The 24140-nt window shown below is 37.2% G+C and overlaps 2 protein-coding genes across 9 annotated transcripts in view; one reads left to right on the top strand and one right to left on the bottom strand.

Moving 5' to 3' along the window:
• Positions 1 to 148: 148 nt before the first annotated feature.
• On the bottom strand, positions 149 to 16026 carry RSRC2 (arginine and serine rich coiled-coil 2). 5 transcript variants are annotated; one of them, XM_074844727.1, is made up of 10 exons: positions 15896 to 16026; positions 12814 to 12970; positions 12167 to 12210; positions 9343 to 9533; positions 8216 to 8359; positions 4438 to 4560; positions 4258 to 4337; positions 2603 to 2832; positions 1299 to 1388; positions 149 to 795 (listed from the first exon to the last, which is right to left on the bottom strand). In XM_074844727.1, exons 1-10 carry the CDS (start codon positions 15899 to 15901, stop codon positions 616 to 618), a joined length of 1245 nt encoding a protein of 414 aa, XP_074700828.1. In that variant the 5' UTR covers positions 15902 to 16026; the 3' UTR covers positions 149 to 615. The 5 variants fall into 5 exon arrangements, with proteins under 5 accessions (XP_074700828.1, XP_074700829.1, XP_074700827.1 ...); XM_074844728.1 differs by having other exon boundaries at positions 2603 to 2835; positions 9343 to 9555; positions 15896 to 16025; XM_074844726.1 differs by having other exon boundaries at positions 2603 to 2835; positions 15896 to 16024.
• A 46-nt stretch (positions 16027 to 16072) lies between these two features.
• Positions 16073 to 24140, top strand: part of KNTC1 (kinetochore associated 1) — a 43779-nt gene continuing 35711 nt past the window's right edge. For 2 of the 4 annotated variants that reach the window (XM_074844720.1, XM_074844717.1), the window contains exons 1-15: positions 16073 to 16258; positions 16595 to 16732; positions 16841 to 16961; positions 17368 to 17483; positions 17809 to 17881; positions 18508 to 18585; positions 19107 to 19141; positions 19375 to 19485; positions 20364 to 20457; positions 20809 to 20861; positions 21130 to 21242; positions 21939 to 21993; positions 22659 to 22757; positions 23838 to 23881; positions 23995 to 24060. In XM_074844720.1, the coding sequence (XP_074700821.1) occupies positions 16601 to 16732; positions 16841 to 16961; positions 17368 to 17483; positions 17809 to 17881; positions 18508 to 18585; positions 19107 to 19141; positions 19375 to 19485; positions 20364 to 20457; positions 20809 to 20861; positions 21130 to 21242; positions 21939 to 21993; positions 22659 to 22757; positions 23838 to 23881; positions 23995 to 24060 (1190 nt within the window). In that variant the 5' untranslated portion in view covers positions 16073 to 16258; positions 16595 to 16600. Of the gene's footprint in view, positions 16259 to 16582; positions 16733 to 16840; positions 16962 to 17367; positions 17484 to 17808; positions 17882 to 18507; positions 18586 to 19106; positions 19142 to 19374; positions 19486 to 20363; positions 20458 to 20808; positions 20862 to 21129; positions 21243 to 21938; positions 21994 to 22658; positions 22758 to 23837; positions 23882 to 23994; positions 24061 to 24140 lie in introns of those variants that run through there. The other 2 variants (XM_074844715.1, XM_074844716.1) reach the window with 2 other exon arrangements.

Genomic DNA, 24140 nt, shown 5'->3' with positions numbered 1-24140 from the left:
GCAAGTCTCCGTATTTTAGGAAAATCCTACTTCAAAATAAGTAAAGCAAAACAAACTATTTCTGACTTCTCAAGTTTTCCTGACATCTCTTGACTAGCTTCCTTAGAGTTTGGCCCAAAAGACAACTTAATTAACATAAAGTAAGACCTTAGAGAAAAAAATGTCTTTATTATTAACCAGGTTTTTTGCACTGGATTATGTGCCTATTGGCCCAGACTGCTAAATAACATCTACACAATGTTTCTTTCATGTTTCAAGAATTGGAAATAACTGTACAAGGTTAAAGTACAAAAGTACACAAGACAGTGGACACGAAATATCCATGTATGAGTTTATCCCATCTGCTGCTTGGTTTGAAAAGTAGAACTTTAACTAAAAAATACTGTCCTTCTATAGTTCTGTCAAGTTTAATGGAAGTGGGTATAACCTGATTACAACACTAACACCAGTATCACTGATCTGATATTTACAAAAAAATTGTATTTTTCAATAAATTAAAGTCAATGCAACACCCATGCAAGCTAGAATGCTAGCTTTTTGGTGAACAAGGACCCAACATTTGAACAAGAACCTTCCATAGTCCCAAACTTTAAAACTGCTTTTTTTTTTTTTTTTTCAAACAGCATCCATTCCTCGCATTGAAGATGTAAACCCCAATCCCATTCCTCTTTGCGTATGAGTCTGTGATCTTGCCATTTCATACTGTGCATCTAGATTTCTGAAAACCTCCTCCTGTTGTTTCAGCGTTTTGTAACTCTCTTCATCAACAGAGCTACAGCCAGCTTCATCCTCACTCTAGAAATCAGACAGAAGAAAACAAACATTAGTTGTGTAGGAAGTGGTGTTTACATATACTACAGGTGCCCTAAACATAACAATTTTGCTCTGTTGTTTTCAAAAGCTAGTAAGAATTCAAGCATTTGGTTTTATGGCTGGAGCATAGCTCTCACTGTCAAGAAACACATAAAGGCCTTCATCAAGTTCCTTCTAACTCATTCAAATAAATGTCTCTATCTATACAAAGTAATACTGTTTATCACATTATGAATATTGGTTACCACTGTTACAGATCAAAACAGTTGCCTTGTTAGCCAGAAACATAATGAATTTCTAGAATCTGAACTGAATTCAGAATTAGATGTGGCTTGTGAACTTTCATGAGAAATACTTAAATTCTTAACTACATCAGGTAGTATCAGGTTAACATCTTTACTGGTTACGGTACACTTCAAAATAAAGAAATCACTACTATCCTACAATTAATAATAAACTTAAATTATACATTCAGAACTCTTTACCTTAATGCCCATAAGTTTTCTGAATTTGACATTCTGGTCCTTGTTTCCAAAATTTAGCTTTTCCCATATTTCTGCAGACTGTGATTTGTCCTGTACAAGTCAAAAAACACAAAAATGTATCACCTTTTTATGTAAGCGTCCATTAATATCACCATACAGTAGCAGGCAAAAAAGCAGCATTAAAAATGAGCCCATTGGGTAGCGCTAGCACGGCTGAAGTAAAAGGTTTCCAAGTCATATCTTTGTGACATTGCTGCAGCAGGCTCACAGAAACTCTGCGAGGGAAATCTGCTTAACCACAGGTTTCAAAATGGAGGTATGTTCTTCACTTGGGTAGAGCGTACTCATTTCCATAAACCTTGTCAGAATGCACGCTTAAAGTGAATTACGGAAAAATGAATTTGCTTATTACAATTGATCAGTATACAGCACAATTCAGGAAGAAATGCTTAGACAGCATTCAGGTTTCTTCTTCCCTCCCTTTTGCCCCCCATCCATGCCACATGAACCAGTTTCAGTTTTCCACATTTTACGAAACAGCCTGCGAAAAGCTAAGTGAGCTTGTCACATGCAGTCACATAATGATAATTAATGTAACACGTGCACTTCTATACTAGCATAGTGTGTCGAAAGACAAAATCACAAATATTAAAGCGCCAATTTTCCGTACTATCAGCAGGCAAAACCTGTACTCAAATCCAGTGACCTTCTGAAAAAGCAACCACAACAGGAGCTTTTCTATTTGGTGATCTATACTTCACTAATTGCAAGAGCATTTATTTGACACGGCATAAAAGTCTGAAGGCTTATTTGTATTTATAACTTTTGTTAGTGTTAGTAATGAACTGAAAAGTTACTAGCAAGGTTTGCAGCCTCATTTTTGAAGTCTGGAATTGGACAGGATGCAACAATCACATGAAAAATCTCTATAGTCACAGAAAGGAGTGGTTGATTACGTTTCTATACCTTAGCCATCACTTTTCAGTAAAAACAAGTGCATCTGTATTTGAATTTAGTTGCAAGTTGTAGGGAAAATGACAAAAGTAACATTAAGATCCAATTATATCTCAAGTTTTATGACATTAGGGGTTTTCCTGAGGCTTGTGTCACAATCATTTGTCACTGAAGGTCTAGTTATCTTACTCCTTTCACTACTCAAGTTTTACCTTGGGCTGCTGTTAATAGGGAAACTTGGTAACAGGTCTGAAAGTAGTTTTGCTGGAAATAACACTAATAAGCAATCCTAAACTGAGCACAAGGTGTTTCCAAACAAGTTTTATGAAAGTAAGAAAGGACAACATTACCCCTTCCTTTTTGCCTTGCCAAAGCATCTTCCGCTTTTTCTCTTGCTCAGCAAATTTCATTGGATTCACTGCTGCTGGGTTATAATAGCTAGGCACAGCTATTCCAGTCTCTGCTAGTGCTTTTGCTTGTAGTGCTGCCATCTGAGCTGCCATTGCTATTTGAGGAGTTACTTGTGTTCCCGATGCCAGAAGAGCAGCAACATTAATAACGGAACCTCCAGTGGCTGCAGCTGCTGAAGAAGAAAGGTGACATGCTATCAGACAGTAGGTTCAGACTTTTTGGAAAACAAAGCAAACCTTCCAAAACCCCAAACAAACACTTCCCCTCATCAGAAGTAAGTTGAAAATGTCCAGATAACAAATGCATGATAAAATACATGTTATTTGTAAGTTAAGAAACAAGTCTGCAATAGTTTCGGTAAACCAGAACTAAAAGTGAAACTAATGTACCTCATGCTTCTAAATACCCCTGAGAGCTGGTAACAGCTTTCAAACTCTTCCTTAATGATGCATAAAAGAAGAGTCCAATGACCATCATGAAATCATTTACCAGCTTAACATACAGTGTTTTTGTTGTATACTTGATAAGTGGTAAGAAATCCTGACCATTTTTGTTGGAGTTTCATGTTTGGGTTGTTTTTTTTTTTTTTTGGGGGGGGGGGGGGGGGGCGCGGCAGCAGAGTCCAAACATTTCTTTGTTCTAGTTGTGGTTCTTATATATGGACCAAGTTAACAATTATTCAGAAAGACAACCTGCACATAGAATCACAGACTGGTTTGGGTTGGAAGGGACCTTAAAGATCATCTAGTTCCACCCCCCTGCCCCGGGCAGGGACACCTTCCACTAGCCCAGGTTGCCCAAAGCCCCGGCCAACCTGGCCTTGAACCCTTCCAGGGAGGGGGCAGCCACAGCTTCTCTGGGAAACCTGTGCCAGGGCCTCACCACCCTCACAGGGAAGAATTTCTTCCTTAGATCTAATCCAAATCTCCCTTCTTCCAGTTTAAAACCATTTCCCCTCGTCCTATTCCTACACCCCCTGATCAAGAGTCCCTCCCCCCTTTCCTGTAGCCCCTTTTAGTCCTGGGAGGCCGCTCTAAGGTCTCCCTGGAGCCTTCTCTTCTCCAGCTGAACCCCCAACTCTCTCAGCCTGTCCTCACAGGGGAGGTGCTCCAGCCCCCCAAACATCTTCGTGGCCTCCTCTGGCCCTGCTCGAGCAGGTCTGTGGCCTTCTGATGTTGGTGCCCCCAGAGCTGGACACAGCACTGCAGGGGGGTCTCACAAGATGGACTAGAGGGGGAGAATTCCCTCCCTCGACCTGCTGGCCACACTGCTCTCAATACAGCCCAGCACACGGGTGGCTTTCTGGGCTGCAAGCACATATTGCTGGCTCATAGTCAGTTTTTCATCCACTAATAACACAAGTCCTTCTCAGCAGGACTGCTTCCAATCCACTCTTCACCCAGCCTGTGTCTGTGCTTGGGATTGCCCCAACCCACATGCAGGACTCTGCACTTGGTCTTGTTGAACTCCATGGGTTTTTCAGAAGCCCACCTCTCCAGCCTGTTGGACAGGACTGTAACGCTCAGCACATAAGCCTACCCTATCCTTCCAGTCACACTACTGTTTAGTAATTAATATAATACACATGCACTACCTGCAGCCATTTCCTGTTGCTTCTGTTTTTCAACCATTTCTTTCTCTCTTTGTTCTTGCAGTTTCTTTGCTCTTTCCAGTCTAGAAATAAGTACATGAGAAAAAAAAAATATTTAGACATGCAAAACCAAGAGCAGCAGCTTATTTATGTCACATTATTAAAATCATAACAGTTTCTGACCTTCTGGCTAACGCTTCCTGTGCATCCATAGCTGTATTTCGTCCCCGAAAAGGTGGCGGACTCGGACTCCGGCTATGACTCCTGCTGAACCTTCGGGGCTTTTCAATTCTTTTCTTTCGCTCTCTGTAACCAAATTTAACAGAGTTGCTAGAACAATGAAGGTACTTATATACCTTAACATTTCATAAAGTATTTGATCACAGCTCTGAAGAATTGCTTAATGATTAATTTGGAGAGCTCTCCAGAACAGCTTTCATATAGATTACACTACAACAGTGTAAAAGTCACACTTGCCTTGTCACAAGACAGAGCTAAAACTGAAGATTCCCAACTGTAATATGTAACAGAATGTGTAATTCTGAATATTCATATACCCTCTTATACTTAGTGTTTAGAACAAACAGATCTGCTCTAGAGATCTTCATTCTAAAACCTGGTAACAGAAAAAGTCAATTGCAAGAAAACTGTAAAATGGATCAAATTACAAGAATGCTTAAAACCATAAGGGACTTCACAGCACTATAATTATGTTAAAAATGAGCATTTTGAAGATGCCCAATTAAAAAACTGAAATAGTACTAGGGGAAGTTATGATTCCTCTCCCCTCTGCAGACTTCAGTGAGCGTGCTTTGGACAAGCGTTTGAGGGAGGCTATCAAGCTAAATGGTTTAAACACACGTGATTTGTCTCAGGTCTGCTCTTGAGGATGACAGCACTGTGCAGAGAACTACGAAGCATGCATTATCTGGTGCCTGACAATCTGAAAAGAACCCAGTTAACATGTATTTTTAAGTAAAATACCAAAACATTCAGTTCAATTCTCCTATAGTAACCTTCTCCCCACCTCCTCCCAAGTAGAAGTTGCTTTTATGACATATACATCTAGTCCCATCTAAGCAACAGCCACTCAAAATACACATATAAAGTACTATTAGCAGTAATTCTCTTTGCTAGGATCGTTAATATCTACATACAAGAGATAAGGGTTTATCCCTGTTTAAGCCTCTGACACTGACTTTTAAAGAAGTCACAGATACTGGAAGTGTCCAACAAAGCTTAAATTACAGGAGATATCACTCACATTTTTCCCAGATTTGCCATAAACAGTAAGTTGAGATGCACAAAGATGTTTCTGCAATTTTATACTTAAATGTTATTATCAACCATTTGAGATAATAGCTAACATGACAACAGTCACTTTAAATGGCATATACTCTGTTTCTTCTGTTTGCAACTTGGGGAGCATGTACAAACATGAAACGTAGACTGAAGTTACAAAAAGAGATCCGTGTTTACATGACAAATCTGGTAGAATACAAAGGAGGCGAGACTTATCTTTTCATAGAAGATGACAAGATGCAGATTCAGGCACTGGGAAGTGACAGATCTGCATTCCTGAGATAAGATGTAATGCATGTTTCAAAGATACCTTCATTTTTCCCGTGCTGACTATTGTAGTTTGGTCTTGTCTTTGGTCTGATGCTTTACTGCACTGGTAAACATCAAGGAAATAAATATTTGAGCTTTTGTATTTAACTATTTCCATTGAAACAAGCAGATGGTGTCACGTTTTCCACCTAGCATTTAATCAGTGCAATGCCACAGAAGAACTGCCAGAAGGGTCTAGACACTCACAGAACAAAAAGATTAGTTTAAATGCTAGTGAGGACAGATCACCTGAAAACTTGAGCTTGAGATTATGCAAAGAACCATCAAGAGAAGGTCAAGCTCTACTGTTTACAAATGCTTCTGCCATAGCCCGTTAACTGTAACACAACAAATATTGCATTTCGTGACTGAGGGAATTAATTTCACAGTTGAGTTTTAAGTTTTCACATCCTATTTGTCTGGCTTGTGAAGAGTTTTCCTTGAGGCTTACCCCATAATTTTCTTTCCAAAGCCTTTATCTGAGCCCAGGACTTGATGGAAGTGTTCTAGCTACTGTCAAAAAACTTATACCTCACTTATTTTCCTTCTCCACGATTTGTGAGACAAAAACAGTACTTAAAATAAATGGATTCTTGCAGTATGTCCAGCTGAAGAAATTCTTAAGCTCCCTTCCTTTTTCCGCCCACATTTTCTGTTCTGTTTTAGGTAATTTGAATTCCACTGCAGAAGCAAAAAACTCTTCTGGAATGTGAAGTTTTCATGGAGCCATTAAACACAAAACGTTCAAAGCGACATAAAAACAGTAAGTGCACATCATCTGTCACTGGAAATAATGTGGAACTGAAGCCTTACACATCATGATGAAGGTGGCTTAAATACCATTAATGTAACATGTACGCCCAACTGAAAACCCAGCTCTACTCACCCCAGCTGAAAGTTTGGTAGAAACTGCGTGCCAAAATAAAGTATAACACAAACCATGTAATTCAACTAGATCTTCAGAAAGAAGTCTTCTTAACAGTTTCATGGGTGGTGTTGTAGCATTACACGAGTGTGCTATATTCTTAAGTCTCCAATGATCCATCGTAATGTTGAGAAGTCATAACCAACTTCTACACCCTTTAAATACGCAATTTAAAATACTCTAGTGAAAATACTACTAAAATCAACTGCAACACTGGCAACACTTTCTTGGGAGCTCTGACAGGACACCAATTTGCATTCAAACTACTTGTTTTACTTTAAAGAAGTAGGAGGTGAAAAAAAACACAACTGTAGTAGTCATTAAGTTGTATTTCAGCTTACTCATTCAGAAAATCCTACAGGGTGTTAAGGATGCAAAGGTGACACACAAATAGACTCAGAACTTTACATGAAAATACTGAATGATTCATCAGTATTGGAAAACATTAACTTCTATACAGTGATGAAAACCTCAACTCTAGCATATCCCAGGCAAGACACGGATCTCAACTCTTATCAGACAGACCTGGAATAAGCCAGTATGTGTCTAGCTAGAGTGTTTCAGTCTGTGCTTCTAGAATTTAAGTTAAAGGAAGAAATGGAAGCACCCAAGATAGAGAGAAAAACTAACACAATAAATATTCTGATGCTGAACTTGACAAAAGGGGGTTGGTAATCACTAACACAGAATAGTACTTTCAGATCAGAAATAGTTCATCTGACTCAAACTTCACCTTAACACTACACTAACTGTGCCAGTTCACAGACAAGACAAATTTTTACACGAACTTTGCGGAGCTGATCAGGATTAGCTTCTGATCAGAGCATCTGCCCTGACACCCAGCAATTCCCAGTTAAACTTCCTTTTTACGATATATACACACACCAACAAAAGAGATAAATACAATAGTATTTTTAAAGTAGTGCTTTGTCAACCACACTACTCTTGTATCAAACACACAGAAGAGTTGTATCTTATTCTTCAGTTTTTCCCACTTAAATATCCTATTTAAAAGAGTAAATTCAGTTATAGTATAAGAAACCAAAAGGAGTTTGAACCGTGGTAATCATTACTACTCAGAATATTAAGTTATTTACTTTCCTTCAATAGTCAAAACTTCTAAAATGGTGGTTTTATAGAATAGTCATAAAATACCTAGTTAAAAACTTCTAATTGCCAACACGAAATCATACTGTGAAAACCTGAGAATCTGAGACACTTGTCTACGACAAATATTTCTATAAGTGTATGCAAACTATCCAGTCCTTTATGCATTGTATCAATACAGCCAGGAAAAAGCCAAACACATTTAGTTACACTGAACACACATTAACTGACAAACCCATCGTTCTTCTATACATCAGCCCGCCACAGAACATTCCAACCAAACACCACCACTAAGCATATACGGAAGTCAACACTCACCTGCTTCTACTCCTAGTTCTGCTTTTACTTCTACTTCTATGTCTGTGTCTAGATCTTGATCTAGAACGAGATCTTATACGTCGTTTTCTCTCTCTGCTGCGAGATCGGGATTTTTTCCTATCACGACTTCTACTACGATGACGTCTGAAACACATGTCCCAAATTCTTACATATATTCTCATGTTTAAATTCAGCTTTTACTTAAGGACTTACACACAGGTTTGTCACCACAGGGCAAAACGCATCAGGCGAAGTGGGGAGACTGCAAACTACACACAGAAGAGTTCATGCCTGGAACAGTTTTAAGTTGTAAGACCAGGATATGAAATGGGAAAGGAACCAACCACTACCAGCCACAGACACGCAGAGTTTACATGAAGAATCACACTCATCAATAGAGCTATTTTTAGTTATTCATTAAAGTGTTCATCTCAAAACAAATACACGGCCAAACTAATCTGATGCAGGAGTCTTAAACTTAAGGCAACAACACTTCTCCTCCCCATGGTCTTCCAAGACCTTAGGGAAGAGTTGCCCGAATTTCAGCTTGTGAGTCACATGCAGTCCCTCAGCGTATCATTACCTGAAGCTTGTTATTTGCTATCATGTTTGCTACAGATCCCTCAGCTATGAGCAGAGCTGGCTGATAAGTTCTGCTGGCAGCAACCTGTTTGTTCCAAGCAATTCTCCTACCATGAGAGCGTGCTGGGAGGCCTACCGCGCAAGGAGGCTTAGATAGCATTGTCTCTGGGCAAGCTCTTGATTTAGGAGGTAAAAAGCCATGACATTGCTAAGGTGTATTTTCTTCCCTGTCACTGACAACAGGGAACATTTAAATAGACTCTGTTTATAAGTTTTCTATGCTGTGTATACTAATTATAAACACAAGACAGATCACCTATATAAAGCCTTAGAGATATTTTGAGCTTTTACTCAGAACCAATCTGAAAAAACTCAAGTAGCAGCAAATGCACTACCCAATGAAAACTGAAACATGCAATATAAATTGATGCCTTAGAGTTAAATTAGGTCAATAATATAATTTAACTGTACTTCAGAAGTCTACACAAATTCCAAACACTGCTTTTGCAAATGCACTTAAAGAATAATCATGTAAAACAACTTACCTTTCACGAGACCTGGATCTTGAATGACTCCTCCCTCTTGATGATTTTCTCTCTTTGCGTTTATGTCTATCCTCACCATTTTCAGATGAATTTAGGCTATCTCTTCCCTTGTCAGAAGAATGTTCTTTGTCATTGTGGTCTTCAGATTTGTGCTTCTTGGAGGACTTCTCTTTGGATTCATGTCTTCTTGCCTGTTTTAAGAAGAAGTTGGTTCTTTCAGGAAAATAGTGCAACAAAGAGAGTTAGTATGGGTATCAGAAGATAAAAAATGATAAGTTGTGATGCAACATTAGTAACCTTAGGAGTGTGACTCAATCATGAGTGATGGCTATTTTACCTAATGCCACCAACTACCCAAAGCTGCAAATGCACGCTAGAATTTTTCCCCCCTTTTCCCTCCTCCCCACTGTCTAAAGGATTTTTAAACCATCCATCAAGGTATCTTTACAGTGTTTCCATATAAGAGTTCACAGCATTGTAACAAAAACAACTGTCATTCTCAGTTACTGTGTCCATTCCAAACACAAAATAAGTACCTATCTTAAGTACCTGACAATTTATGAATATGCATATATATACACACACACACATTTGTAGTGAATATTTAATATTTGCCTAAGCCTACCATGTAGAAAGTTACTAAAAACCACACATAGTTGCCGACATAGACTATTTTGCTTTTAGAACTAGAACAATTTTTATATCCATCATTAGATAATTAATTTTTAGAGCAAAACTCTCTTCAGTCAGTAACTTCAAACAGTTTTTAAAAAGCAAAGTAATAAGTTACATGGCTGACATCCCATTTTTAGTATTTAAAACTAACATGCATCACTCTGAGACCTCCCACAGTAGTTTTAAATTAAAGATATGCTGTTCCACTATACCGCAATTTCTTCCTGCAGTATCTCTTAAAAAAAGATTCCTTTTTATAGCCACAATGCCAAAAATACTTAGCAAGGTCAGGCCTGATTTTTGCCAATGTTTTCCTTGGAGACTAAGTCATGACATCAACACCTTTTCTTAATATATCCAGCTTATTTTAAAATCTCTCTAGCACAAAAGCATAGCCCACTTAAGTCTTATGTTTAAATAATGTTTTGTTTCAAGTCACAATTTAAGCATGATACATTAATTTTAGACTAAAACCCAAATCTTCAGAGTTTTTTTGCTTATCTATAAATCGGTTAACTACTCATGAAACCTTTCCTATAATCTTAACTCTCTCTCAAAAGAAACAAGTCTGGAGAAGATGCTATAATTAGCTTATATCTATTTATCCAAGCCTTTCTAACTCCTTATTAATATATATCATTCCTAAATACATTTGATTATAGTTCTTCAAGTATACAACGATGTTAGGTATTTTTCCTGCTTTTACAGTGTTTAACTCCTTGCATAATCAGTTGTTACATAAAAACACATCTGAAGTTTGAAATGTTACCTGTACATTAATTTTAAGTATGTACTTAAGTAGATGTTCTGATACACATATTAAAAAGAATTACTGATATTCAGTATTTAGCCTACAAAGAGCTTAATCTTGCAAGTGAATGGAAACAGTAAATCTACTGTGGGACATCATTCCTCATCTGTTCACTGTGAAACTTAAGAGATTGCTAAATAAATCGTGTAAGATTAGATCCAACAGCATGGCAAAACACTGGACATAATTTTAACCAAGGACATTTTTAAAAAACATTAAAAAGTGTTTGTGTTTGTTTTTTTTTAAAATCACATCTTCCAGGCACACACTTAGTAATAAACCACCATTATATCCCATAACGGATTTAAGATATTTTTAAGGGAAATATGAGTTTGAATGACTAATAGTTACCTTATCATGAAGTAGGCTTATAATTTTGCTATCTGAGTCTGCAGCGTCTTCAGTTCAGTCTCTTCGCGCATTAGCACGCTGAGTATGATTTATTATAGAAATGTTATCATGTGAGCTAAACAATATATTCAATTTCACAAAAACTCTCCTAGATTATTTTTCCTTTTTTTTTTTTCCTCCTTTTTTAAACAGAGCTTCCATTGGAATGGGGGAAGAAGTTCCTGACCCAGGTTAAAAGTTAAGAAGTCCCTCATCTGACCCAGCCTGCTATTGCCCCACATGGCTTAAGCTTCTTTGTGACTATTTCGATGCTCCTCGTTTGCTTGTTTCATCTCTCCTCTGGTGTGTAAGCCAGTTATTTTCAAGGTATTATTGACGCTGTCTCTTTTCACTCCCCTATATACATACACATACTTATTTAAAAAAAAAAAAAAAAAAAAAAAAAAAGAGACAGCTCTCTGAAATTTTTGCTGCTACTGTCATGTTTCCAGCTGACTCAGCTTGTTTGCCAAGCTATGACAGTCTTTACAATTAAAGGATGCAATAAACAGAGCTCAGTCAGGTGGGGAATTATTTTTAATATACTTAAGTAGATGGGTATGTATCACTGAAAGTCCTGAACATTGGCCAGGAATAAAGCCACCCAAGGCTTTTGGTTAATGGAAGCTCTGTGAAAGTCATCAAGAACACCATTCTACTTCTCCACATGAATTCTTTCTTTTGGCTGTTTCCACAAAAAAAAAAAAAAGAAATTAATTTACTAGGATCTGAAAGCATTTTTCTATAAAACTATTACCTTGTCAACATGATGGCTGCAATCATGCTTCACTATGAAAGGATCTCCATATCCATTTTTAAGCTTAAAGTTTCCAATTTCTGGTACTTACCATAAAGTCATTTATATAGGTTTACACATATGTGCATTACTACAAGATACTTTTAAAGATGTATTGTACAATTACCTAAACGCTACAAAGTGTTAATTACCTCTTTGCTTCTGCTCCGGCTTCTGTGTTTTCTTCCTTCGGTATCTAGAGAAGAAGAATTTACTGTCATTTACCAAGTTAAAGAGGAGATCCGCTGGCTATCATCTTTCTAGTTCCTTTCAGTTATTCCACTCCCCAAAGTCAAGAATAGATTTAGAAAACAAATAGCACTAATCAAATAGCTACTGCAGAAAGCAAACTCTAGCTGTTATCCGCAGTTCTTTTTTGCATTTATTTAAGCTCTGACAGTGAAAAACTAGCCCATGTCATACTCCAGTCGTTACACCAGGTTACCTTATTTTTGTTACAACCATGCAAGGGTATTATCCCAGTTTAAGCATATCTAATTAAAATGAAGACAAAGTAGTATGGCTTTCTGTTGGGTGTTGTGTGTATTTGTGTCCTGCCCCTTATCCTGAACACTGATAAGACCTTTTTCCTCAGCACTTCTACCATTAAAATTGAGAAGTTTCAATATAGTGTATTTAAGATACAAACCCAAAATTAGTAGCTTAATTTTTTCCCAATTCTAACAAATTACTAGAGCTAAATCTGTATATTTTTTCCACAAGAGCTTTAAAGATATTTCAGTTCTACAAGCATACACCAAAACATTACTAAGCAACTTTGCTTATATGAAGACTATACCTGACTTCCGTCTTCTTTCCCTTGACCGTGAGCGTGATCTTGAATAATGATGCTTTGATGTTCTCGGAGAACTAGAGGCATCTGATTGTTCCTTTTTCTTCTCTCTTTCTGGAGATGACTTTTCTGGGGCTACTCCATCTCGTTCTGTATCACTACCCTACACGTGAAAACAGAATATTTAAAACCCCAAAACTTAGGACTGAAAACCAAGAAAAACTATTTACTTAGTACTTCCTCTGAAGACACACTTAAAATTATTTTCTGTAAAGACAATCTTGTGAGTAGCCATCCAATTATTAGTTAGGCAAAAGAACCGTATAACCGCATAGACTGATTTTTCAAGACTTGATTAAAGAGAACTAATATATAAGATTTTGCTCTCCCACTACGTTAGACTGCATTTTACTTTTTCCATGCGCTTTTGAGAATATCAGTTAACCCTGATCCACAGCTTTCTCTAAATGGTGGTGGTGTTTGTAGGTCAACTACTTTTTAACATTTACATGACTAAGATTACTTAAGGTCAATGCTGTTCCAACAGATATAAGTCACCTCACAAGTTAGGGCATTACTGAGGTATAGCACAAAATCCCCACAGACAGAATGAGCTTGGAAGAGAAATTAAATGAGGTATATTGTATTAGTGTTAGACAGTTAACTTTTGAATAAGGAAAAACCTCAAACAGTATCTCTATGCAAAGATGTGTATTTGTATGAGAGTACATATAGGTCACATCCACCTGTCCCAACAATTCCTGTATCACATTTTCCTTAGGTGACAAAAACCAAGATGCTCCCTACATCCCTTCTAAACCTTGAACTAGGAGGACTAGAGCCAAAAAACTGATCTTGTGTAGAGCAGTCAAGACTGCTTTGTGATTCGATGTTGGCACAAGTAAACATGTACAACCGGTGTACAACGCAATGAAAGGAACCAAATGGAAAAAGTGCACACCGAAAAGGTGAATGTGCTTTCATTAACGCCTTTAGATTCACTGGTCTCTCTTGTTCTGATCACGTAAACGGCAGTCATAATCAAGCCTTCTGAACATCATGCGGCTGCAGAAGATTTCACTAAGAACGTAATTAAGCCCAGAAATGCTATTTATGATGATAATTTAGGGTAGCAGAGGACTCCAACTTGCATGGTTTTCTACCAGCTGCGGTTTTATTTGCAAACTGAACATGTGAAATCCTCTCAAATGGTGATTTATATTCATTACTGTGAAAATAAAGCAGCAGTTTTTCTTAAGCCACAACAGATATTACAGATTGTCATCAATATATTGGTATTAATGGTAGATTTTCTTTATAACATGCTACAGCTAAATCTTTCGATTTGCTTCAGCTACTACTGCTTAGCCTGCCCAATTCTTTATTAATTTGCAGCTGTACAAAGACACACCTATAGCAAAATCTCTGAGAGATAAAGTAGCTGTTCACTTCTCCATTCGCAGGGTATACTGACATCTAGTTTGAAACACACCAGCATATGGACAAGAGCATCGACTGCATCTGCAGTGGAGCTTTAACTAAGTGACAACTTCTGAATACTACTGATACACCACCCACCATCCTAAAAACTTCACAACATTAGATGAAGAGTAGGAACTGACTCCCCTATTTGTGCTCTCAGCCATCACAATCCTCAGCATTCTATACTATCATCTGCTTATCTGCACTTCCCTCCCTTCTACTCGCTCCCTCCCTCCTTCATCCAAGGTTTCCAAAAGACTCAGCTAGAAGTTCCAAAGCAATTTTGAGATTTGTATTAATTCACTTTTTGAAATTACTTTAGAAGGATAAAGAGAATACCTGCTAACAGCTTAAGTTAACTGGGTTTTTAAACATAGTACCCAACTGAAATTGAACCCACTGCCACATTGTCCAAGGCTACCAGTCTCATTATTTACACACATTGCTGCTCATTAATGCCCTCATGCACTGCACCTTAGAGAAATCTCCCAGCTCTACAAAGACAGCAAAAGACTGATGACAGTCTTCAAAGAGACTAGTCTTAGTTCTTGAAGTACATGTAGATTGGCCACAGACTGTTTCATTGAACAAGCCCCCCACCTACCACTTTAGAGGAACCTCAAAGATAATGCAAAGTCCTTTTACAGAAAATTTTATGTTAAGAATAACAGGTAAAGTTATATAAACCGAAAAAACATTTTAAAAAGTATTTATTTTCTCCAGAAGTTTATGGTTCTCTTGTTCTGTTTCACCACTGGTCAAACTTTTAAGACAAGAATTTAAAATACCAGATTAAACACCACAAAGTACTTCAAGGTAACTTGGAAGAGTTTTATCACTTCAGAGTCTTGTTTGTTTGGGCTTTCTTTTTTCTTTTCCACTTAAGACTTTTGAAAAAAATTAACCACATCGGGTTTGATAACTACTCTTACTGATTCTTCAACTCAATCATGGGACAAACACCTTCATATGTTAGCAGGCCGCACAGATTTTAAAATAAAATAAAGCTACATTCCTAGGCCGTGTATGAACATAAAGGACAGTGATAACTACAGCAGAGGCGTTTCCTATCGATATTAACCATAAAAACAGGAGGATGGAGGCAAGTAATTAATCATGAAGTACAAAAAACATGTTGAAAATAGCAGGCCTATGACCAAACACAAAGAAAAATAGTAAGGCAGGGAAAGCTACATGAACGAAAACTGAGCATGGCCCAACCGCCAAATCGATCCCCTCCCAGCGAATCTGCGCCCCACAGTTCCTCTGAGAAACACCCACTCTTATAGCCGTAACACTTCTCTCCCCAGCCAAGAAATGGTAAGGCCTCAGTCACAAGGCCTCTTCGCTTCTCTCCAAGCCCAGAAAAACGAAACAGAAACTTCTGGAAACAAGGACAGAAGTAATGGGTGAAAGGCGGCCACCCCCTCCCGAGGCCCATCATGGCGCCGGCAAGCGAAGGAGCGGCGGGCGCCATTTTGTCTCTCCGCGCACACGGCTTCCCGACCCAGCCCTCCCCATCTCACACGCTCTTCCCTCCCGCCCCGTAGCAGCCCCCTTCCCAACTCGTCTCCCTACAAAAATCCCGGCAGCAAACACCACTCACCGCCATAACCGAGCGCCCGGAACGTCGCTCCCCCTCAACAACGCCTCACAAGTGGCTCAACCTCCCTCAGCAGCCGCGGCCGTAGCGCTCACGAACCGAGGCGACACGCCCCGCCCTCCCTCTCCCTCCAGGCGCCCGGATGTAACCACGGGGCGGGGGAAGGCGGCAGGGAGCGAGGGAGCCGCGGTGCACTCTGGGGGCGGAGAAGGATTAGACGGTGTCTTAGCAACGGTGCCGTTCGCGGTTGGAGGAGGTTTGGCCCACGCCGCGACCCGTAGCGGCAGCCAGAACTCCCGCCAATTTGAAAGCCTGTCGCGGCGGAGGGAGCGCGGTGGTGGCTTGTCACCGGCCTCCGGGGCCGCGGTGAGGAGAGGATACGACAGGACGGCTTTGTGGGCGGGGGTATCCGCTACGTGGCGGGGAGAGCTTTCTGGCACTGATTTTAGTTCAGCCTTGGGCGCGAAACTTGTCCTTGCCAAGCTGCGTTCAGTCGGGCCTGCTGGGGACATCAGCTGGGAGCCACATTGCTCTTGCGACTTAACTTTTGCCTTTTCTAAACTCGCAGTTTGCCTTTAGGAGGGTTATTGTACTACCCTTCCTCCTAGGCGCAGAATCACAAGAGAATAATAAAATCAGTAATTCGTGTGTGGTCATATAACTTTTTTAAGTTTACAGCATGTTCCTTAAATGTTATCATAGGTAAACATGTGGAATGATATTGAACTTCTTGCAAATGATGACACAGGGAAGGAGCAGCTCCCTGTAGGTTTAGGACATGAATGTGGAACTGCGTTGTACCAAGTGGATACACTACTTCAAATCACATCTTCAGAAAAGGTAGACTTCATCAAAGCAGTATTGTTCTTTTTCTTAATAGTTACCAGAGCTTCTTTGTCATATTTTCTAAACTGTTTTAGTTATATATAACAACCTTTTCCTTCTTAGGTCTCTGTTAATCCACAGTTGTACGCATGCAACTCAAGGGATGGCAGTATTATTGTTGTTGACAGATCAGTGGCACTTCTTGACAGTACTGGGCAGTCTCTTCAGATGCACATTCAGTTTGGTAAGTTCATTCCTCTGGAATTCCACTGGAAGTTAAAACTGACTTTTAAAATATATGTTAGGTTTGTATAGGAAAATGCAGCAAGTAACTTGCTTATCTAACTAGCCTGTAAAAGGAAGTATTACAATAAATACCTAAGTAATAAAAAGTGATTGCTGGTTCTGTATACAATTAACTGAGTAGTTCTGTACAATTTAATTAGAATGCTTGCTAACTTTTCACTGAAATGAGAATAATGGATACCAAACCCATTCCCTGTATGCCCTTTACTGTACTTTGTTTAATCAAAATAAATAATTTCAAAGAAATCTGGGACACTATTGTCCAGTTCCTGTGTTTCAAATATGAATGTCTATTAATAAAAAATAAATCTTAATATTTGACATTTTGCCATGGAACTTTGCAGATACTAATGTGGATGTAGTTGGTATGTGTCAAGAAAAACAATTTCTTGTGGTCGGTGAGAGAAGTGGCAATTTTCATGTTATTCACATACCATCAAAACAAACCCTGCTAACTAAGGTACTGTAATTTTTCTATTCTAATTTTGCTGAAAAACTTGTTGTCAGATTTTTTTGAGTTGTTTTTTTCTTTCTTCCAAATATCAAAATATAAACATTCTTGAGTTTTGAACACATCTTCTAGTTTGAACAAACAGATTAAAGGGACACTTGTTCCTCTAAGTAACAAATAAGGAAAATATATTTAGGAATGGCATGTATAAACAAGAACCGTTCTTGATGAAAGAAAAAAGTTTAAAGTTTGAACTGATGATCAGTGGTTTTTTTAAATACTTTTTTTTTGCATAAAATACAGAATAACAGTCTTTATGTTGATTCTATTTTAGAGTTTGGTTGAAAAATCTTCAGGGGAAAAGACTTACTTAAATCTCTTTATTGAAAAAGATAATGCAGATGCAGGTAAGAATTTGATTTTTTTTTTCCCCCCTTGTCTCAATTTTTGTGATTTTGTTTCCCTTTATTATCTGTCAGGGAAAGAGTTTACAAAATAAATAATCAGATACAGCTTTAGTTTGTAATGTGCACATTAAATGCACTTTTAATGCTTTCCTGTAAAGATACTTAGTTCTCATTAGTTATTTTACAAATGTCATAGAAAACAACAAACGTTCAGAACCCAATACATCTTTCCTTTGAGACCGTGCTATGCATATGAAAATGCTCAAAAAGGGAAGATTTCTTCTCTCATTCTGTCAGACTTCAGATTTTAGTAGTTCCTGTTCTTCTATAAGCTCCCAGTCTTGTTCTGTCACAATATAATGTATTTAAATGTAGTTTTGTCATGACAACAGAATTTGCAGTCTGATGGATGCGTACAAAAATCAAAATTTCAAACAAAACTCTAAGATGTGCAAACTTACTCTACTCTTTGTTGAAGGTGACAGAAGTTTTGTTTAAAAATAGTCTAATCTATTGGTCAGATTTTTTTATTGCCAGTTATTTCACTGTTGTATTTACAAGCAAGTAGTCTCTTTAGTTATACTTGAATACTTAAGTTTGAAATATTTGTATCGGAATTTTTTTAGGTGTTTATCATATGTTCGTTCTCACAAGCAATGGATTTTTCTGCATTGTATGTCTCCCACTTGCTAAAACGCAGGAAGGTAGGATGATTTACAAACCTCTTGGGATTTCCATTTGAACAGGAAGAGCTGTATTAAAAAAGCTTTTCCATGCATCCTTCTAATGGGAATAAGATACTGAGCTGGGATTTTCTATGTAATCTTAGTCTGTTTTTAAAGGGAAACCGATCTACAACTAGTTCTGTAGTAAATTTTTTTTTCTTCCAATACTTCCTTTAGCTTATGTTTGCCTAAGTCACTGCTTTAGAGAGAGTACTGAATATTATGAAAGCAGGATTTTAAGCCATAATCAGTCTTAGCTGAGCTGAAGAATATTGAGAATAATGTACATTTTAATGCTGTATAAGTATAGTTATTAATTTTCTGTAACTCAATACTGTGATCAATAGACATAGACCCTGTCAAAGATCCTGGCAAAAATGTTTTTCAGCATAGTCAGGTTAGGATTAAACTACCCTATATGACGTTCAGTGGCTTTTTTAAAATTTTTAAAAAGTTTATTTAACACTGATTTTTTTTTTTTTTTTTTTTTTTTAATGTAGCAATTGACAAGATGGATATGATTACGGCAAAGAAAGTAAGAAATACCTGCTAACTTGTAACATGTGTTGAGTGCAGAGTTTGTAACAAAACTTTGCTCTGTACATTTCATTGACTACTTATCAGTATATTATTACAACTCATAATTGTGATTATTACTTTTTCGGTACATGGTGAAGTCATCAGTTCAAGGTTTTATCCACTGACTGTATAAACAACTTTTTTTCTTCCCCTTTTGTTTGCTTTCCCTTCATCTTCCACCCTCACAAGTTACAAGGACAGATAAAGACAGCTTTCATTTCCACAGAAGAGTATCACAGCCTTGGCTGTCAGAATTTTGTGATCAGTAACTCCATGAACAAAATCCATTTAATAATTGGGGTAAGTACTAAGAATCTGTAACAACTGTTATATGATCAGTGATGGTGTTTTTTGATCTACAACAAAATTTGTCTCTAGCTGGTTGAAAAAGAAGATAAACTTTTTGCGCTAAGACTTTTTGTCTTTCATTTCCTTCACTGTAAATTTAAAGGTTATCAGTTGTTCAAGTCTATCCATAGTTTTTCTTGTAAGGAAATAACTGTTATAACATAACATCTGTTATGATGGATGGGGGAAAATTATTTTCACTCTGGTCACATGACCTTAGTAAATCACTGTGGTTCCTAGCCTGTACAAGCTAGTCTAGTTTTAGTCTTGTCCTTGATCTCAGAGACAAAGCCAGAGTTAGCAAGAGTCTTCCAATCAGGCTCACATTCAACAAAGGCTTGCCAAAGTAACAATTAATGTCTCAAATGAACAAAGCCCTTAAGCATGAATTAAGTACAGGAACTAATAAAAAATTAAAATATAGACATATTTTGAAATGTTGTTTTGGACTAGAAACAAGCTTTCTGAGTTCATTGACTGAAGCCTGTTGAATTCAATGCAATTTTTCTTAGTAGATTCAGTTTCATTCAGGTTTTATGTTCCATGAGAATGGAAAGTGGATGTTTTGAAATATGGCATGTTTTTAGAAGAGCCAAAAATATTTGGGGATGCTGACTGTAACAATTACTGTAGTAAAGGCCAGTCTTGAAAGGAGAAAGGAAAAAGGCTAAAATAAAAATAAATGTATTTTTCTGAACATCGACATTTACCAGGAATAAAGTTTAAGTTAGTTTTGCAGCTTTTGAAACTGAAGAACAATTGTGGAAGAACAGCTGTCAATGGCCAAATTTCTAATGTATAACCCCATGTTACTCTGCCTTTACTAACAGGGTAAAGGTGATTATGTGCTCTCCAAATGGGAGGTAGACACTACCAACAACCTGGTGTCTGTTCGAAGCTTTGCTGATTCAAGTCTGATCAAAGGTAAAGAAGAGATTTTTTTTCTTTTTCTAGACAAGTGTAGAATTCATATTTAACTGCAGAAAATACTAAGACATTTTCAGTTATTTCATTGTTTTTAGTAAATACACATATACCAAATGGAACACTTCTTGTAAAGGTATAGCCAAAATGCACGCTTCAAAATCGTTGGGTTTAATTTGGATATATAAATCACAATTCTGTTTAAGCTAAACTTTTCACAATCCTAGGAAGGTCCACGAGGTTAAACATCTGTAGGTTTCCAATGCTTGGTTGTACATTTTAATGCATTTTTGCTTCAAATACATTTCCCAAGAAAAATAATAAATTTATGTGACTATGGATATTTTTTAGATGCAGCAAAACTTCAAGTTCTTGACAATCTGCTGTTTGTTTTAGATACAGAGGTATGTGTAATGATTTAGTTTAGTCTTCATTTTACAACATTCTTGAACCAGCTTATAAAATTCTTTTTTAAATTAATACCTTTAAAATATGTTTCTGTAAAATAAACATGCATATATTTACAGAGGATCTTGATCTTACTGTGTTTTTTATTCTACTCCTAGTCATTATTTAAGCTATGGAATGCGTTCATATTCTGCTCAAAACAAGACAAAAATTTCTTATGTGAAGAAAATATGAAATCCATATCTGATTTTTTTTTAAATCTAGAATATCTTAAGCATGTGGGATGTTTATTCTCTTACTCTAATTTGGGATTGGCCTTTAATACATATTGAAGACTTTCTTCTAAGTACAGAGTCAGATTCTTCTCCAGTTGTATGGTAAGTAAAATGTTATAGCACCAGTTCTGAAAAGGGAAAAGTTGTCTATTGTTACAGCAAACATGCCACAAACACTTGATTTTCTGTGCTGGTGAATTTTTAGAAATCTTTGAAAACTTTCTGGTTAGTAGGACAGAATAGTTGGACTGTAGGTATCCTTAGGTCTGTGTTATAGAAAAGAAAACCTTGGCGTTTTCTGCTTTTTCTAGGTTTATCTGGTGTTACTGCTAAGGAATCTTACATGTAACCTGTATCATTTAGGAAATGCTTGTCTAAAATAAGGTGTATAATATGGCTTACAAGTTTGATGTTATAGAAAAGCTAGTCTTTCTTTCAGATAAACAGTAAGATCTTCATTCTACAGATGGAGAAGCCAAAATCTGCAGATGTGTGTAATGGTTAAAATGCAAAAAAACTTAATGGCCATTAAGATTAGAAGACAAGACTCTTGGCTCTTTCCATTGCTCTGTGCTAGTTTAAAAAAATAATCAGAACCATTTGAAAAGCTTAAAAATGTCAGAAGTTAAATGTATGTCCTCTACATGCTAAAACACTGTTATTTTTGAGTGTGCTATAGGATTTTAGATTGTACCAGGTTTGAAAAACTAAATTTTCAAAAATTCAGAAGCAAGAATATTTCACAGTTTTAACATAAGACTTATACAGTGTATTTTGCTTTTTTCTCTTGTTCTGTAGTCAAAGGCTTGCCAATGTTAAACTGATAGTCATGACAATACCGGATAACAAACAGGTATAATCTCTTTATCTGTGTTCTGTTCCTCAATTGTTATGCAGTCACTCACAGAAAAGAGAAGGGGGGGAGGAGGGAAGAAAAAGAGATGGATAAATATTTCAAGCAAACGGAATTCTCAGGAACTCAAAGTCAAAACAGAAATGTGACCATCTATATATTAGGATATAGTGAGTGAGGGACAATTTGATGTCTTATGGTGGTGACCAGGGCAAGCTGCCCCGCTCTTTGGGTTTTTTATGGATCGTTTGGGGTTGGTTTGTTTGTTTGTAATGGTAGGCAGATAGGAGAGAGCAGTGAAGTTTACTGTTGTCTTAAACACCTTCACAGATGTCTTTAGAGCAGTATCTGCTCCATGTACAGTTTCTACCTCTGTGTAGTCAGTGGAGTTAACTGAAATAGAACGCCAGGATAAACATTATACAATTTTTTAAATTAAACCTGTATAATTATATATAATAGGCCTATATATAGAGGCAACATCTAAAACTTCATTAAACTTTCTCAAATTGTAGAGATCTGCTTTTTCATAAAAACTTATAAAAACAGTGTCTTCCATCTAACTCCATAAGACTCCAGAAATGATTCTGCAAACATCACTCTGTCACCAGTGTATGAGGAAAAAAAATTCTGACTTGTTTGTTTGTTTTCCTCTTTTTTTATAGATGAGAAGTCTAATGGTTTTTGCATTGCCCACTATGCAACCGCTCTATTCTTTGGAAGTATCTATTGTTTCTTCACTTGTTCAAAGTGGGATTGGCACAGTATGTTTACATTATTTTTTGTTGTTGTTCTTTGAAGAAATATAGTTGTCTTAATACATATAATTATTAAAGAGTTATTCTTGTTAGGTTAGAACTAACTTGTGCTAGAAACTGTGCAGGAGCCATACAAAGAAAGATTAAACGATGTCCCCAAAGGATGGAGAAAAAGATACAATATATAGCAAACTGAATAGTTTAATTCTAGGCCCAGGTCTATTACAATGTTTAATACTACTGCCAGTTGTTCTTGCTGCTGTTACAGCTAAAAGCTCTATGAAGTTTTAAGTTCTCTTAGCAGAGAAGAATGCTCTGGATTTATTTGGGATTTATTTAAGTTCAGATGAGAGAACTATTTCTTTTACTGTTTAAACTGCTTCCTTATGAAGACTTTTAACGAAAGAAGGTCAAAAAATGGCAAGAGCTTTATGAAATAGTAATGTTATAAAAACTGGTGAAGTGGAGTGGGTATGTGAGAGGATTCCAAGTCAGAAGTCTAAGCAGTAGCTCCTCATGGGAAATGTGAAAGTGAATGCAGTAAGCTCTGGAACAAAGTGCAGAGCTGATGAAATGGCTTGCCTTGTATGAAGCACTTGGCAGAAAAGATCATACATGCAGCTACATAGTGGAGAAAATAATGGCTAATACATCCCTTTTCTTTGATCTGAGATGATAAAGTCAATGTGGGAAACACCAAGGCATATTGCCTGTGTGGAATGTAGCACAGAGATCAGATTCTAAGAGATGTGAAGATGAACACAGTGTGACCCACTTATGGCTTGGACAAAAGGAAAGTGTGTCATTTTGAGATGATGATTGACTCAGGTGGAGAGTGTACTGATGGTAATTCAGCTGCGATAGCAGACTGGTTTCAGGCTGTTTCAGTTAAGGCCCTCAGAAATTTTAGATGGTGGAAACTATCCAGGCAATAACATGATAAGCATTTTAAAAAAACAACAAACTTATCTGAGAGAAAAGCAGTGGTTTGTTTCTAGATTAAGAAACACGTAATGCATTACTGTTGTGCTTTCTTATGACTGATTTCCCTTACCACCTAATGATTTCTGTTATTGCATGCTACAGGATACAATTTACTTCTTGGAAGGAATTCATGAAAAACATCAGATGTAAGATAACGTTTTGTTTCTTACTAGATCATTACTATATCAAAATGGCAAATTACTTCTACATACAGTTGTTTCACAGTTGATAAACTCACATAGTTCCCTTTTGTCCTCAGACCCTCTGAAGGCCCAGTTTCTATTGTTGTGATGAGGAGTTTAACTGAAGCCTTGCCAGAAAATAGGTACTAGTTTCCATGAAGCACTGTTTTATTACTCTATTTTTTTATCTGTGGTTTGTAACTTATATTGAATTAGTATTTAC

The sequence above is a fragment of the Strix aluco genome, chromosome 18, assembly GCF_031877795.1.
Source record: "Strix aluco isolate bStrAlu1 chromosome 18, bStrAlu1.hap1, whole genome shotgun sequence".
NCBI classification, from domain to species: domain Eukaryota; kingdom Metazoa; phylum Chordata; class Aves; order Strigiformes; family Strigidae; genus Strix; species Strix aluco.
The sequence above is the reverse complement of the archived record's forward strand: the minus strand, read 5'-3'. Positions and strand labels throughout refer to the sequence as shown.

What these genes read in the sequence shown, in the direction of transcription:
- RSRC2 (XM_074844726.1), bottom strand. An exon ending in AGAACTAGGAGTAGAAGCAG is followed by an intron (nt 4,561 to 8,215) that starts GTGAGTGTTGAC and finishes ATTTGGTTACAG; the next exon opens with AGAGCGAAAGAAAAGAATTG. An exon ending in GGCAAGGCAAAAAGGAAGGG is followed by an intron (nt 1,389 to 2,602) that starts GTAATGTTGTCC and finishes TGACTTGTACAG; the next exon opens with GACAAATCACAGTCTGCAGA.